The 17,467-nt window shown below is 42.1% G+C and overlaps 1 protein-coding gene across 2 annotated transcripts in view; it reads right to left on the bottom strand.

Annotated features, from left to right (window-relative positions):
- Positions 1–17,467, bottom strand: part of STK11IP (serine/threonine kinase 11 interacting protein) — a 105,153-nt gene that overhangs the window by 57,120 nt on the left and 30,566 nt on the right. For both annotated transcript variants that reach the window (XM_073634267.1, XM_073634268.1), the window contains exons 6-14: positions 17,117–17,224; positions 14,975–15,046; positions 8,582–8,711; positions 8,113–8,216; positions 5,570–5,656; positions 5,446–5,490; positions 5,055–5,195; positions 4,848–4,926; positions 2,300–2,677 (exon numbers count right to left, since the gene is read on the bottom strand). In XM_073634267.1, coding sequence (XP_073490368.1) covers positions 2,300–2,677; positions 4,848–4,926; positions 5,055–5,195; positions 5,446–5,490; positions 5,570–5,656; positions 8,113–8,216; positions 8,582–8,711; positions 14,975–15,046; positions 17,117–17,224 — 1,144 coding nt within the window. The remainder of the gene's footprint in view (positions 1–2,299; positions 2,678–4,847; positions 4,927–5,054; positions 5,196–5,445; positions 5,491–5,569; positions 5,657–8,112; positions 8,217–8,581; positions 8,712–14,974; positions 15,047–17,116; positions 17,225–17,467) is intronic.

Below are 17,467 nucleotides of genomic sequence, written 5' to 3'. Positions count from 1 at the left end.
CATCACCGCGTTCTTGAAAGTCGAAAGTTCAGAGAACTTTTGTGTGACCGTGTGTATGCAAGGCAAGCTCGAGCGGAATTTCGTCGGAAAAACCATCCAAGTTTTTTCCAACGGAAAATCCGCTTGTGTGTACGCAGCATTAGAGCCCTTTCACACTGACAGCGCAGGGGCGTCAGCGGTAGAACTAGCGGCGCTTTACCGTCGTTTTAGAGGCACTTTTCGGCTGCTAGCGGGGCACTTTTAACCCCCCCGCTAGCGACCGAATAAAGGGTTAAAAGCGCCCATAAAGCACCGCTGCCCATTGATTTAAATGGACAGGGGCGCTGTAAAAGAGGTGTATACAACGCTCCTACAGAGCCTCAAAGAAGCTGCTTGTTAGACTTTTTTTTTACATCCTGCCGGAGCAGCGCCCAAGTATGAAAGCACTCGGGCTCTCAACACTGGGATTGCAGATGAGGCTTTTTTCAGGTGCTTTACAGGCGGTATTTTTAGCACTAAAACGTCTGAAAAACGCCTCCAGTGTGAAAGAGGTCTTAGGAAGGGTAAAATTACTGAAAATGTTCCACTTGCTGTCTGTCCTCATCTCAGAGATACCCACCTCCATTTTCTTTTACAAGTGTCACAGAGACAGGAAGTTAGGGAAAAACTCCCCTAAGGGGCCTCAGAAAGAGATAGAAACTTGGACTCTACTCACAAGGAACTGCACAGTGCCCATTGTACAAAATCAATGAAGGGGAAATGTATCTTTTTAAGCACTTAACCTCAGAAAGATTTACCCCCCCCCCCCCTTCAGGACCAGGCCATTTTTTGCGATACGGCACTGCGTTACTTTAACTGACAATTGCACAGTCATGCAACGCCGTACACAAATAAAATTCATGTCATTTTTTTCCCTCACAAATACATTTTTTTTTTTGGCGCCATTTGATCACCTCTGCATTTTTAAATTTTTTTTGAGCTATAAACAAAAGAAGACCGACAATTTTGAAAAAAGAAACAAACATATATATTTTTTACTTTCTGTTATAAAAAGCACATTCAATTAAAAAAAAAAAAAAAAATCAAATTTCTTCATCAGTTTAGGCCAATATGTATCCTGCTACATAAAATGCCAAAAAGCGCATATTGGATTGGTTTGCGCAAAAGTTATTGCGTCTACAAACTATGGGATAGATTTATGGACTTATTTTCTTTATTGTTTTTACTACTAATGACGGCGTTCAGCAATTTTTAGCGGGACTGCAGTGGATAAATCTGACACTAAGTGACACCAATACAGTGATCAGTGCTAAAGAAAATGCACTGTCACTGTATAAATGACACTGGCAGGGAAGGGGTTAACATCAGGGGCGACCAAAGAGTTAAGTGTGCTCCTAGGGAGTGATTTCTAACTGTGGGGAGGAGGTGAGCTGACAAAACAAAAATAATTTTATATATATACACACATAAATATACACACACAAAAATATATATATATATATATATATATATATATATATATATATATACACATACACACATATATATACACATATATACACACACACACACACACATACACATTTTTTTACTTTCTGCTATACAATACATCCTATTAAAAAAAAAAAAAAAAAGTCTTCATAAAATTTAGGCCAACATGTTCTGCCACAAATATTTGGGGGAAAAAATTTCAATAGGTGTATATTGATTGGTTTGTGCAAAAGTTATAGCATTTACAAACTGGGATATATTTATTTATTTTTACTAGTAATGGCGGCAATCAGCAACTTATAGCGGGACTGTGATATTGCGGCCGACATTCTGACATTTTTTGGGGGGACCAGTGACACCAATACAGTGATCAGTGCTACAAATGTGCACTGACACTGGCTGGGAACGGGTTAACCTCTGGGGCGATCAAATGTGTGCCTAGCCTGTGTTTTACTATACTGTGGGAGGTGATTTTGCTAGGGGAAGAGATGGAATTTATTCTCTGCTTTGCAGGGACACAAACTCCATCCCTTCCCTCTTGTCAGAGCGAGCGATCTGCCTTGTTTACATAGGCGGATCTCAGTTCTGTCGCTCTGCCTGACGATCGGCCAGTGCCAGAGGACATTGGGTACCCTAAACCCACCGATCGGCTTCCGCTGTGTGAAATCACAGCAGAAGTGAGCCGCCGGTGGTGGGTATGCGTGCCCCCTACCCGTAGGTGTTGGATCACGTATATACACACACACACACAAGCGCACAGGTGCCGCCCTGTAGCAGTAAAACTGCTATAGGGTGGACCTAAAGTGGTTAATGCGCATGCACACCTTACCTTCTATAATCTCGTCCTCCTCCTCTTTATTATAAGTGGATGACTTCCACAATCCATCCTCCAGGGCATCCTCTACCTTCTCTATCAGCTGATCTGCGGCTGCAGTGACTGTACTGACCTCCGGGGTGGGAGGTCTAGCTGGACCCGGGTTTGCAGGGACAGGTGACAGGCTGTCCTTTCTGTCAGCTGTCTGAAGTATTATGGGGGATGACTTGCTCTTCGTGAAAGGCTGGAAAAACACGGGTCTTCTGGGACTCTCATATCCCTTTTTGTCCTTGTTGAGCTCCTCCTCCAGGTGAAAGCGGTACTGCAGCCAATCGTCGCCAAACTGTTCACGGAAGCTATCTGTGCGCTCAATGTCTTTCTGGTGTTGCAGAACTGTACAGGGCGATAAATAGTATCAATGAGAGGAGGGAATAGCAGGTAAAGTAGTACAACTCTGATATGGCCAAAAGTTTGTGGAGACTTGACTGTCAAATCTGTCTGAGCTTGTTGGACACCATAATCCAAAACCATAGACCTTGAAATGACCACCCCATCCCCCCCCCCCCCCCCCCCCCCCCCCCCCCCGGGTCTACAACAGCCCCCCCCTCTTCTAGGAAGGCTTTCCACAACTTGGAGTGTGTCTGTGGGATATTTTATTGATGTTGGATGAGAAGACCTGGCTCTCAATCGGCAGGTCAATTCATCCCACAGGTGTTCAGCAGGGTTGAGGTCAGGGCTCTGTGCAGGACACTCAAGGTCCTCCACCCCAATCTGGTCAAACTATGTCTTTATGGAGCTTGGCTTGGTACAGAGGGGAACAGTCATGCTGGAACAGAAAAGGGCCTTCACCAAACTGCTGTCACAAGGTTGGAAGAGCACAATTGTCTAAAATGTCTTTGTAAGCTGTAGCATTAATAGTATCCTTCACTGGAAACACCTTAAAGTGGTTGTAAAGGCTGAAGATGCATGAAGGTAAAAAACCTTCTGTGTGCCGCTCCCCCCCCCCCCACCTCCCCAATACTCACCTGAGCCCCCTCTCGATCCAGTGATGTGCACGGGAGCCTCGGCTGTCCTGGGTCTCGCTCTCCTCATTGGCTGAGACACAGCAGCGGGTGCCATTGGCTCCCACTGCTGTCAATCACAGCCAGTGAGCCAATGAAGAGACAGCAGGGGTCAGAGGCTGAGCCACGGCTCTGTGTATCTTATGGACATATAGAGCAGGGCTCAGGACCAAGCACCCACCAGTGCCCCCATAGCAAGGGGCTTGCTATTGTGGCCATAGGTCTAGGGGGAGAAGCCAGGAGCGCCGGAGGGGGACCCAACAAGAAGAGGATCAAAGCTGCCCTGTGCAAAACCATTACAGAGCAGGTAAGTATAATATGTTTATTTTTATTTTTTTTTTAAACTGGAGCTTTAATATCACATTAATTCAATCATTTGCAGGCCACATAGTAAGTGTGAGGGTCAGGTGTCCATTTAGTGTATATAAAATTTTACAAACAAAAGGATGGACAATATTTGTTAAAGAACAGAACTCCAGGATACCATCACTAACTTTTTTTTAAATGAAAATGCTAACTGCCTGGCTGTCATCCTGATCTAATAGGTTAAGTACTTTCAGAATCAAAGACTTAAAGTGTTGTTAAACCCAACACAGTAAAATCAGTCTGTATATGCACGTGTGTGCTCAATCGTGTGTATTTGCGCACATGAGGTGTAAATTACTGACCAAAAATGCAGATTTTAATTTTTTTACTGAAGAATGCACGGCGCTCGTTTACGTGCCTGTGTGAAAGAGCACATTACAATTAAATTTAACTCAGTAAAAAAAAAGAAAAAAAGCTGTACTGAGCTTTTTCAAGTTGCAGTGTGCCTAAGCCTAAGATGCCTACGATGGCAGCATTCTATCAACCCAGAAGATGGAGGACATCTAGTGGTGAAAAGAGATTACTACATGAAGCAGCATCATAGAAGCAAGTTAATATTGCAGCAAGAGTACTCCAAAGTTAGGCTTAAAAGTAAACATGTTTATCTTCCATGCACAAGCATTTCTCTGCTTAATAAATTGGGTTAAGCTACAAAGGTGCTTTTCAATGCAGCATTACACTAGTCATTCCGAGAGGTGAACTACAGCAGGTATAATATTAAAGGGGCTGTAAAGGATCGTGTTTTTTCATCCTATGCATTAAGGTGAAAAAACACCTGGCAGTGACCGGCTCCCGCAGCCCCCCCCCCCGTTTTACTTACAAGAGCCCTAGAACTAGACCAACGGGGACGTGCAGTCTCTCTGCCCGGGGTTCTCGGCTCTTGATTGGGTAGATTGTTGATAGCAGCGCAGCCATTGGCTCCTGCTGCTGTCAATAAAATCCAACATCATCACCAATAAAATCCTTACAGTCACTTTAACCACTGTTTATACAGGGCCTTCTGTCACAAAAAAAAAAAAAAAAAAATGGAATCTGCCAGCACATTTATTGCCTATAGACTGAAACTATATACACCTCAGCCACAAGAGGGAGCACTGGCACAAGTATATAGAAAGAGTATTGTGAGATACACATACCCACTACTGGCTGACTCCGCGGCTCCCGCTCACACTCGCTGTCGCTGGGTTCTGAGATGCTGGCTCTGCGGACTTTAATCTGGAGTTAAATAAGAAGAATGAAGTCAGCTGGAGTAAATATAAACGGATCAAACACATTTATGGAAACGTTGACAGTAATATGTCCACGTTGTTGCTTTGATTGTCATCACCACTGCAACGCCTCACCTTGGATTTTTTGCGGGGGATCCGGGTCGCGATCCTCTCTGGGGCAGAACCGCTTTCGCTCAGTTCCCCAGTGCAGGAACTCTCTGTGGCTGAACTGAAGCATTGTGGCAGAATGATCCGCTCTCTGTACACATGATCAGTCTGTGGGAAAAACAGGAGTGATTTTAGAACGAAGAAGCCACCAAAAACGGTCACAGGACTGATAGTAGAAACTGGTCTGATCCTCCCAAAAAAGAGGATTTCGACGTTCAGAGACAAGTAAAACACATACGAATCAGGACACACATAAATTGTGAAAGCAAGAAATGAGGTTCCACACTTGCTGGTTCAGTAAGGATACAGAATGACCTTGTGTTTAATTACACATTATAACAAAATGTCCAAGACTCACCATTGCTATCTCCAATGTGGTTATCCGCTTCCCATCCAGTAAAACCTGACAACACAAAAAAAAATGTTTAAGTACAGGACGTTTTCTATTCACAACGCCACTAACAGCATTCTCCATCACTCACCTTGTCAAAGGCTTTATGGGACAGTTGTTGGGCAGTCAGCGCTCGATGCCCCGGGACGTAGCACAGAGGGTTTCCCTTCAGAAGGAGCTGGAACACAAACAAGGGGAAGAAAACACAGTTAGCGAGGAGTTGTGAGCAGTTATCCATCACTGGTTGTACTATCACTGCAGTGCTCGTGGATAATATGAATTTTCAATCAGTGGATTGTGCAGTGCCATGAAAAAGTATTCATACCCATTGAAATCATTCATATTTTGGTTATGTTACAACCAAAAACGTGAATGTATTTTATTGGGATTTTATGTGATAGACCAACACAAAGTGGCTCATAATTGTGAAGTGGAAGGAAAATGATAAACGGTTTTACATTTTTTTTACAAATAAATGTGTGAAAAGTGTGGTGTGCATTTGTATCCAGCCCCCTTTACTCTGATACCCCTAACTAAAATCTAGTGGAGCCGATTGCCTTCAGAAGTCACCTAATCAGCAAATTGTATGGTACAGCTGCAAGCCTACCAAGACATAGCCGTCCACCTAAGCTGCAGAGTGGCTAGAAAAAAAGCCATTGTTGAAAGAAAGCCATAAGAAGTCCTGTTTGCAGTTTGTGAGAAGCCATGTGGGGGACACAGCAAACATGTGGAAGAAGGTGCTCTGGTCAGACGAGACCAAAATTGAACTTTTTGGCCTAAAAGGAAAACGCTATGTGTGGTGGAAAACGAACACTGCACATCACCCTGAACACACCATCCCCACCGTGAAACATGGTGGTGGCAGCATTATGTTGTGGGGATGCTTTTCTTCAGCAGGGACAGGAAAGCTGGTCAGAGTTGATGGAAAGATGGATGGAACCAAATACAGGGGAATCTTAGAAGAAAACCTGTTAGAGTCTGCAAACGACTTAAAACTGGGGTGGAGGTTCACCTTCTAGGAGGACAACGACCCCAAATATCCAGCCAGAGCTACAATGGAATGGTTTAGATCAAAGCATATTCATGTGTTAGAATGGCCCAGTCAAAGTCCAGACCTAAATCCAATTGAGAATCTGTGGCAAGACTTGAAAATTGCTGTTCACAGACGCTCTCCATCCAATCTGACAGAGCTTGAGATATTTTGCAAAGAAGAATGGGCAGAAATTTCACTCTCTAGATGTACAAAGCTGGTAGAGACATCCCCAAAAAGACTTGCAGCTGTAATTGCAGAGAAAGGAGGTTCTACAAAGTATTGATAAGGATTGAAATGCACACTACACTTTTCACATATTTATTTGTAAAAAAATATTGAAAACCATTTCTCATTTTCCTTCCACTTCACAATTATGTGCCACTTTGTGTTGATCTATCACATAAAATCCCAATAAAATATATTTACGTTTTTTGGTTGTAACATGACAAAATGTGGAAAGTTTCAAGGAGTATGAATACTTTTTCAAAGGCACTGTATATACTTAGAGGCCACAGCTATTCATTCACAGCGGCTGGGGAGCAACAAGCCTGCAGCCAGTGAACCACACCATGGCAGCATTAAGCTTTTTTTTTTAACACTTAAGGACCGCCCCACATGCATGTGCTGCGGCAGGGCGGCCCTTAAGAGTGCAAAATCACATACCTGTATGTCATCACTGTGGTCAGCTATGGGGCGCGCACGCCACTGGAGCTGCGCTCCCGCTGTGATTGGACACAGCAGGAGCAAATCAGCTGGTCCGGTGGCCGCCTGCAATCGTTCAGAGGAGAGACAGAACGGTGGTCCTCCTATGTAAACAAGGCAGACTGCTGTTCTGTGAGGGAGGAAAATGGAGATCTTGTATTTCTGCTGAGCAGAAACACGGAGCTCCATTTTTCTCCAGTGTCAGCACACCCCCCGCCCCAGTTAGAAAGCACTCCTAGGAGCACACTTAACCCTTTGATTACCCCTGTTAACCCCTTCCCTGCCAGTGTCATTTATACAGTGACAGTGCATTATTTTTATCACTGTGTTACTGGTCCCCAAAAAGTGCCACTTGGTGTCAGATTTGTCTGCCGCAATCACACACAAAAAAAAAAAAAAACTCTGATCGCCGCCATTACCAGTATAAACAATAAAAAATTTTAAAAAGTCAATAAAAACATCCCATAGTTTGTAGACGCTATAACTTTTGCGCAAACCAATCAATTTACACTTATTGGGATTTTATTTTCCAAAAATATGTAGAATACAGGTTGGCCTAAATTGATGAAGAAATTAGATTTTTTTTTTACTGGATGTGTTTTATAGCAGAAAGTAAAAAAAAATATATTTTTGTCGCTCTTTTTGTGTTTATAGCGCAAAAAATAAAAACCGCAGGAAGTGATCAAATACCACCAAAAGAAAGCTCTATTTGTGGGAAAAAAATGACATCAATTTTGTTTGGGTACAGCGTCACAGTTAAAGCGACGTAGTGCCGTATCGCAAAAAATGGCCTAGTCAGGAAGGGGGTAAAACCTTTCCGGAGCTGAAGTGGTTAATGTGTAAACCAAACAAAGTTATATTCAAAAACAACCCGCTCAAAGCAAGTGTTTCCACCTTACCTCTTTTAGGTTATGGAGCCGAGGTAAACAAGTGAGCTGTGAGGGATGGGCCAGCATGTTAAAGGACAGATTTAAATGCTGAAGGTTTGAGAGATGTTCCAGACCTGTGTATGGAAAACACAATCAGAGAACTTTCATGAATGTGCCTTTATCACACACACAGTTCACACACACACACACACACACACACCGTTCACACACACACACACACAGTTCACACACACACACACACAGTTCACACACACACAGTTCACACACACACACACTTCACACACACACACACTTCACACACACACACACTTCACACACACACACACTTCACACACACACACACACACACACACACACACTTCACACACACACACTTCACACACACACACTTCACACACACACACACACTTCACACACACACACACACAGTTCTCACACACACACACATATATATATATATATATACATTGAGACTGACCTTTGGTGCTGGACAGCCTGTTGTGACTTAGAACAAGGGTGTGGAGCTGTATGCTGGAATGTAAGCTGAGTTCCGGGATGGACTCCAGTAAATTATACGACAGATTTAGGTCCTGGAGCTCAGACAGAATCTAGAACCCAAGAAGACGTGTTAAAATGTTCTAGCCATCCAAAAGTGATATTAATAAAGAAAGGCAAGTTGAACCATTAGCTTGGCTTGTTCTAGATCTCTTGGGGATTTTGGTGGCAACCATCCCTTTAGGAAGAACTCTAAGGGTTCCATCACATGGGCAAACTCCGCCAGCATATCCGTCCCCTGATCCCCGATGAGCAGGCGGATGACAGGTCCTTGTCCGCTTTGCTTATGCAGAGCGGACACAGACACAACCCACTTTCCTCTATGAGTGGTCGGCTGTAAACGGACTGCCTGTCTGTTTACATCTGACTGTCATCCGAACCACCAAAGGCATGAGGAACGGATCCCCCATACGTCTGTTTTCAGCGGATAGGATCGGCTGTCTGTTTACATTCGCTGCTCCATAGAGGGCAATGGATCGGTTCACCCGTGTGAAATGGGCCTAAACCCAAATCACATTATGTATACTGACTGCAATAAAGAAGCTATTAGGCCTCACGCACACTGGATGTTAAAATAGCATTATAAAAACTCCAGTAGCTTTGCAGTGAGTTTTTCAACTTTTTTCAACGTTTTTGCGCGTTGGATCAAAAACGTTAAAAAACGCTAGTGAGCAGCGTTTTTGAGCGTTTATCAAAGTTACTGCTCAAAAATGCCACTGCACAAAACTGCTGATAACAGCCTATGTGTGCATGGACACATAGGAGAACATGATGGAGAGTTTAATGACTGTAGAAAAAAAACGTCTACAGCCAAAAACAGCTGCTGTAAAAACGTCAGAAAAAAGCCCAGTGTGCACGAGGCCTCAAGTTCTTAAGCATAATTGTTTCAGCTGTTTCCAGTTTTCTGACTCTGAAAAAGATCATAGAATAGGCTAAAGAGAATTTCTTCACAGTTTTTAACCCAAGCCATTTGTCTGAATATAGAAATGTATTACTAGCAGTCATGTATGTTGGAATTAAAATGGGTATGATGTGAGGGGAGGACAAGGGGGACAAGCAGACAAATGGTCCTCTTTATAAACATAGAAAAGTGATGCAGAAAAAGACCGAGTAGTCCATTGAGTCTGCCCATTTTTTTCCGTTTCTCCTTTCTTTCTTTTTTTTTTTGGGTTTTGTTAACTTTATTGTCTGAGTATAGATCTAGGTTTGTCCCAAGTATGTTTAAAGCCATTTACTGTTGACTGTCTCACTACCTCTGCTGAAAGTTTATTCCAAGCATCAACTACCCTTTCAGTAAAATAATACTATCTAAGATTAGTTTTGAACTTTCCTCTAGTTAGTTTGAGGTCATGTCCCCGTGTTCTTGATTTTGGTTTCATATTGAAAATATTGCCTTCCTGAACCTTATTCACCCTCTTGATGTATTTAAAGGTTTCAGTCATGTCTCCCCTTTCCCTTCTTTCCTCCAGACTGTACATATTAAGTTCCTGAAGTCACTCTCAATAGGTTTTATCCCCCAAACCTTTCACCTTATTTGTCACCCATCTCTGGAATCGTTCTATCTCATCAATGTCTTTCTGTAAATGAGGTCTCCAGAACTGGACACGGTATTCTAAATGTGGTCTCAGTAAAGATCTATATAGAGGATTCAGAACCTCCTTCCTCCTGCGGGTGATCCCTCTAGTGATATAAAGATCTATATAGAGGAATCAGAACCTCCTTCCTCCTGCTGGTGATCCCTCTAGTGATATAAAGATCTATATAGGAGCAGTGGTCTCCAAACTGCAGCCCTTGGGGCACTATTTCATCCACTGATATTAACAGTGGGGCATAATCCCTCCCAACCATGAGGTCCAATTTCTCCCAAAGACGCCAACGATGGGGCCCAATGCCTGCCTATGACACCAATGATGGGGCACTATTCTTCCCAATGACACCAAAAAGGCGGCTCAATTCCTTCCACTGACACCAAAGATGAAAAAAAAGTTTTTTCCCCACTGACATCAGGACCTTTTATAAGCCCAGTGAGCACAGTCAGGCCCCCCTAATGTCTGAAGGACCGTAAACTGGCCCTTTGTTTCAAAAGTTTGGAGACCCCTAATATAGAGGAATCAGAACCTCCTGCTGGTGATCCCTCTAGTGATATAAAGATCTATATAGAGGAATCAGGACCTCCTTCCTCCTCCCGGTGATCCCCCAGTGATATAAAGATCTATATAGGGGAATCAGGACCTCCTTCTTCCTGCCGGTGATCCCTCTAATGATATAAAGATCTATATAGGGGAATCAGGACCTCCTTCCTCCTACTAGTGATCCCTCTAATGATGCATCCTAGAATTCTATTCACTGTTCCCACTGCCTGGTCACACTGTTTGCTCATTTTGCAATCATCTGAAATAAGTACCCCCAAATCTTTTTGTACTGTAGTGCTGACTAACAATGGATACTAGGGTTGCAACGAACGATTATTTTCATAATCGTTTAGTTGGCCGATTATGGTTTCGATTAATCGATTAATAGGTTAATAAGCTTAAAAAAAAAAAAAAAAAAAAAGGGTGGTGTATAATTTAGCTAATATGTAACGTTTTAAAAAAAGGCAATTTATTCTTAAATATCTCTATGCAGTGGTAAATATAAATAACTATATGGTTAGGGAGCAAAATATATAATCCACTCTGAGAATAACAGACAGAAGAGATATACTATTAGAGGAGAGATATACTGTATATGCTATTGGAGGATATATACTATTAAAGGGTGAATCTAGTAAATATCATCAGACTCAGAGATCAAATTTTTTTTATTTAAAAAACAATGTCTTCCTTCAAAAAAAAATTTAAAAAATGGCATTTTAAGAATGTTAGTTCGATTTTCTAATCGTTAGTGGGGTCAAATCGACGTTCATTTTCAACCATGGTGACAATTTGGAAAGAATAGAAAACTTCTTGGTCAAAGGAATTTTCAGAAAGTGTATGTGGTTTTCCTTCATTTTAAAAACAGAATGTTAAAAACAAGTGAAAATTTCAAACTTTCTTTCATTCAGCAAATGTACAAAGATTTTCCGTCTGAATATTCTGGTCTGAAAATTGATCTGTGTGGCCAGCATAAGGCTCGGTACACACCTATGCAGTTTGCTTTTGATCTGTTTCTGCAGTGCATTTTGATTTTTGCACACGTGATTTTGCTGCGATTTGCATTTTTGCATTTTTTTTGGCCAACTTGTTGTTGGGCAGATTAAAAAACACAAATTTCTGCAAAAACGCATTACATGCTTTTCTGCAGCTTCTCCATTGAAGTTTATTGAACCTAAAAAGCACCATTTTGCGTTAAAAAAAAGTCCCTAACCCATTCCAAATACGCAGCGGCTAAAAAAAAAAAAGCATAGATATGAACGCGTCCCATAGGAAACCATGTGAATGAACTGTAGTGCAACCAGGTCTAAGACGTTTAGTAACATAATGGGGTTAAAAAAAAAAAAAAAACCTAAAATTAGCCCTTTATAGTACAAAAAAAAAAAAAAAAAAAGCAGATAATCACTACTGTAAGGGGTTCATTTTTTTACTGTAGAACTGTGAAAGTAATATTTACAGTAGTGATTATTTGCTTTTTGTACTATAAAGGGCTCATTTTAGTTTTTCTTAACCCCATTATGTTACTGGCCGATTAATCGATTATGAAAATAGTAATCGATTAATTTCATAATCGATTAGTTGTTGATTAATCGATTAGTTGTTTCAGCCCTACTGGATACATAACCGTCTTCAAATGTCTACTTCATATATTACAATATTGGGGTACAGTGTTGGCCAGAACTACTGAGGGAAAAGACCTGGAGCTACTTATTTGAGATGATTGTAAAAATGAGCAAACAGTTTGGCCAGACAGTAGGAAAAGCAAATAGAATTCTAGGATGCATCACTAGAGGGACAACCAGCAGGAGGAAGGAGGTTCCGATTCCTCTAAATACATGAGGGGTGTCCAACCTTTTGACCTTCCTTGGCCACATTGGAAGAAGAGGAATGGTCTTGGGATACACATAAAATACACTAACAATAAGAAGAGCTGATGAGCAGAAAAAGTCGGGCAGATCACAAGTTATGGATATAATGTACCGGAGTAATAAAACTTAATTTTTTTTTTGTAATATTACTTATCATAAATGTAAAAGAGGGCCACATAAAACTAGGGTGATATTTGACAAGCTCATCAGATATTTTGGTTCTAATTTTGCCCTTGGTGCTTCATCCTTGAAAATAGTGGCTCACGAATATAGGTGCCGCCGAAAACTGATGGCATGAATTAGGCATGATTGTGAAGAGTGGGAGATTTTTCTTTGGGAAGATAAAACTTATAAGTCCAGTAAAGAGACACTGTTTAATTTTTCTTTGGCTGCATGTGTTCACTAAGTGTAAATGCATTTTTACAAAACCGTCAGTAGTTCTAAAGGCTCAAGGTTTTTTCCTTCATGCATTAGTAAAAAAAAAAAAAAAAAAAACCTTCCGTGTGCAGCAGCCCCCCCCACTTACCGGAGCCCCATCGCGATCCAGCGATGTGCACAAAAGTCTCAGCTCTCCGGGGACACTCCCTCCTCAGTAGCTGTCAATCACAGTCAGTGAGCCAATGAGGAAAGGGGGCGGGGCCAAGCCACAGCTCCGTGTCTGAATGGACATACAGAGCAGCGGCTCGGGAGCCCCCATAGCAAGTTGTTTGCTCTGGGGGCACTCGGCAGGAGGGAAGGGCCAGGAGCGTAGGCGGGGGGACCCGAGGAGGACTGTTCTGTGCAAAATCACTGCACAGAGGTGGTAAGTATAACGTTAGGTTTATTTTATTTTTGTAAACTTGACTTTAATATCACTTTAAGTTTACGATTTTATGTTGGGTTGCATTCATAGCCATCTTGAGCCACATGTGGGCCGCAGGTTGAACACCCCTAATATAGATCTTTATTTAGACCTCATTTAGAATACAGTGTCCAGTTCTGAAGGCCTCACTTACAAACCGCGTTAATTTCGTCGACTAAAATATTTTCGCCGCCTAATACTATTTTGGTGGACTAAAATGCGACTAAAACAAAAATGGAATTTTAGTCAAAAGTCTGAATAAAACTAAATTGAAACTAGACATCAAAATAACACTGCACTACCACATAAGAATATGTAGGGGCATCTACTAAGCTGCTAAAAGAGAAAAAAAAAAAAAAATGAAGAAAAGAGACTTTTATTTATTTTTTCTTAATATTTAGGCTGCATTCATACACTACAGTGTTTTGAATCGCGGGCAGATTTGCCACGGATCTGCCCACGATTTGACAGCGCGGAGGTGTGAATGACAAAACGCGGGACTCGCATTTGAGATGCCAATCATTTGAGTGACACCTCAAATCGCGTTGCGCAATAAATGGTGCTGCAATCGTCGGATGCATGTTGCTCAAAAGTAGCACCTGAACTATTTTTGGGCGACATGCGTCCTGCGATGTGGGTTGCCGCACGTTTTATTGCGCAATAAAACCGCCCCGCGATTTGAGGTGACAAGGAGAAGTACAACCTGAAAATGTAAAACAACCCAAAAAACTGTGAACTCTATTGGCTGTAAAGGCATTGCAGCCAATAGAGTTCACAGTTTTTTGGCTTGTTTTACATTCTCAGGTTGTACTTCTCCTTGTCAAAAAGCAATATTTTTGTTTTTATTGTATGAAACTCGGTTTTATTTATAAAGATGTAATATATTCACAACGGCTAAATCTGTGTCTGTAGTGCATGTTCAACCCTTAATAACATGTTAGATTTTTACTCCCGGAGTATATAATATTTGGCAATTCTAAGGAAATAATGGATTCAAATATAACTAAACCCATTCGATTTTAATCGACTAAAATACAACTAAAACTAAAAGAATTCAGATGACTCAAAGTTGACGAAAAGACCATGACTAAAACTAAATGGAAATTTGACGTCAAGATGAACACTTGTTATAAAAAGATTTTGATAAGATAGTACAAGTCCAGAGATCGGCAACAAAACCGGTGAAAGGTCTGAGGGATAAAACATTTCAGGAGAGATTGCAGGGACTTAATATGTACAGTTTGGAGATTAAAGACTTTTAAAACATAAAAGAGGCGAGTAAGGTTCAGGAGGGCAGTATTTTCAATATGAGCCCCAAGATCAACAACATGGAGACATGACCTCAAGCTAGCAGGAGGAAAGGTCAAAACATTTGCCACATTTGTGGGTTGCTCATTACTTATTTCTAGATGACTGCTATTCAGACTAAGCAACCTCTTTAAAAAACTTTGCAGAAAAGGGGTGAAATGCCGTACCTTTAAATGTGGGCCGCAGTCTTTGATGTAATTGTGACTTAAGTCTAAAAACCTCAGACTGTTCAACAATTCCTAAACAAAAGAATATAATGTTATAAGAAATCGATTACATGAAGGATAGACAAAATTAGAGTTAAAGTGGAGTTCCACCCATAAAAAAAAAAATCATCATTCCTGTGCAGTAAATAATATAAAAAAAAAAAAAAACACATTTGGAGAAAACTTTTTTTTTTTTTACTTACCTTTTCTTGCCTGTTGCTATGTGGTCCCTTGAAATCTTCCTCCTTTCTCACCTCGACTCCTTACGTCACTTCCCTCAGCACCTCCGCTCGCTACTGCTCCTGGGAGATGTGTGTCATCATTTCCCAGGAGTCAGTGGGCTGCGCCGAGGGCTAGGTTGCCATAAGGGGGCAGGCACTTCCGACGACGATGCCCGTTGTTATGGCAACCTGTATACTTTACAGCGTCGCTAGGGCACATTACTGCGCATGCGCGAGAACGGGGAGGTGCATGCTGGTCGCTCAGCTGCACCGTATCCCGGAAATAAATGCTTGTGGACTTCACATGCCCACAAGCAATATAACAACGGCCAGCAAGCAGTTATATACGTTTTTTTTTTTTTCCTATTAAACGTGACATCGGGGGGACGAATTGCTCAAAAAACGTGAGTGTTAAATGGCAATGTTATTAACTTATGAAATGTGTAAAAAAAAAAAAAAAAATTATTAAATGTCGTTGGAACTCCGCTTTAAAGCCCAACTACAACTTCTAAATTTTAAGGGTAGATTTAGACATGCACCTAAATCTCTCTTTTCTCTGAAACCCAAGCTGCGTTCAGATCGCGCTCCGGAGGCTACTGACCGGCGGTGAGGAAGTGATACGACGCCTTCCCCCACCCCAATTAACACCACATTTGCAGACAAACGCAGTACAGCCGCGTGCACTGCATGCAGTTGCGAGGCACATACAGTGCTTCTCCATTTACTTGAATGTTTAGCGTTCGGTGGGCTTGCCACCTGCCGATCGCTACAAATGAGGTAAACCTCGAAGCATCGCGGCATGTAAACACCCCCGTCCACTGTCTATTGTGGTTTAAAGGGGGTAGTTGGCAGGTGGAAAAAATCACGGGCCAACCGTGCATTTTTGCCGCTCCTCAGCCGCAAGTCTAAACGAGGCCTAACATCTGCTACAGAAGCTCTGCCCACTTCCAGGTTGAGGCTGCATCTCACACTTGGGCGATTTGAATCGTGGGCAGATTTGCCACGATTCCAATATGCCCAAGTGTGAATGACAAATCGCACAACACATTTCAAATGCCATTCATTCAAATGGCACCTAAAAACGTGGTGTGGTTCTGGTGCGATTGTCGCACGATAATTCGCGCTGCAATCGCAGCAAACAGCATCACGTGAAGCATGTTGCCCCAAAAGAAGCTCCTGAACTTTTTTTGGGTGACAAGTTTCAAGCGATGTGGTTTGCCACAATTTATCGCATGGCAATTGTGGCAGAACGGCACCGAATTTTCTGCTGCCATTCAAATGAATGGCATCTGAAATGTGCGTTGTGCAATTTGTCATTCATACCTGGGCATTTTGAAACTGCGGGCAGAATCGTGGCAAATCTGCCCGCCATTCAAAAACACCCAGGTGCGAATGCAGCCTGAGAGACACCAAGCACCACTCAACCGTTGCTCACTGCCCAGGAGTCATGGTCTCATGGCACAGGTAGAAAATCATGAAGCAGTTAGAAAGGTATAAAAAAAAAAAAAAATGAAGGTGTCCAGAATTGGGCTTTCAGGAAAATCGATGCCACTGTTCTGGTGTTCCTATGGATCTTCTCCACCAACGGCTTACTAATATCAATGCAACCAAATTAAAACCTTGAGGCGTCTATAAGACCCCAATACGTACCTTTCCCTTCCTGACCATAGGCTTCCACAGTAGGCACTCCCACTGCAAGTATGATTTCAACCTGCCGCAAGCAATTAAAACATTCTATAGATCTCTCTAGAGCTATTAAACCACATACTGTGGCACTGCGGGTACAAACATCTATTCACCTGTGTCTCCACAACACTTCTCCAGCTCATACATTTTGATGGAACACTCATTTACTAGCCATGCCCAGTATTAGGGTACTCACCAGGGACTGGTCCAGGCTGTGGATGTTGTTGTTGCTGAAGTTGAGCGTGTGCAGTTCCAACCAGGCTAGGGCTGAACTCAGATCCCCACCACAGGAAGAGATTACCTCCTGCCAAGTGATACAAAAGATACACAATATGTATAAAGAGTCAATTCTGGGAACAGAGGAAAGGAATTGTTGATGTAAAAATGCCATCAGGGAAACACTGCATCAGTGCTAAAAACAGAAAATCCATTTAGCTTATTCGAATCTGTTGCTGCAAGATTCCATGCAAGGCCATCTAACTGGGTCAGTGAGCATGTACGGAAACCTGCGCTATGTAACTCTCTCTGTCTCAGTTTTCTGCCCGCA

Source organism: Aquarana catesbeiana, linkage group LG06 (genome assembly GCF_042186555.1).
Source record: "Aquarana catesbeiana isolate 2022-GZ linkage group LG06, ASM4218655v1, whole genome shotgun sequence".
NCBI lineage: Eukaryota > Metazoa > Chordata > Amphibia > Anura > Ranidae > Aquarana > Aquarana catesbeiana.
Note: the sequence above shows the minus strand (reverse complement) of the source record. Positions and strands in the feature narration are given on the sequence as shown.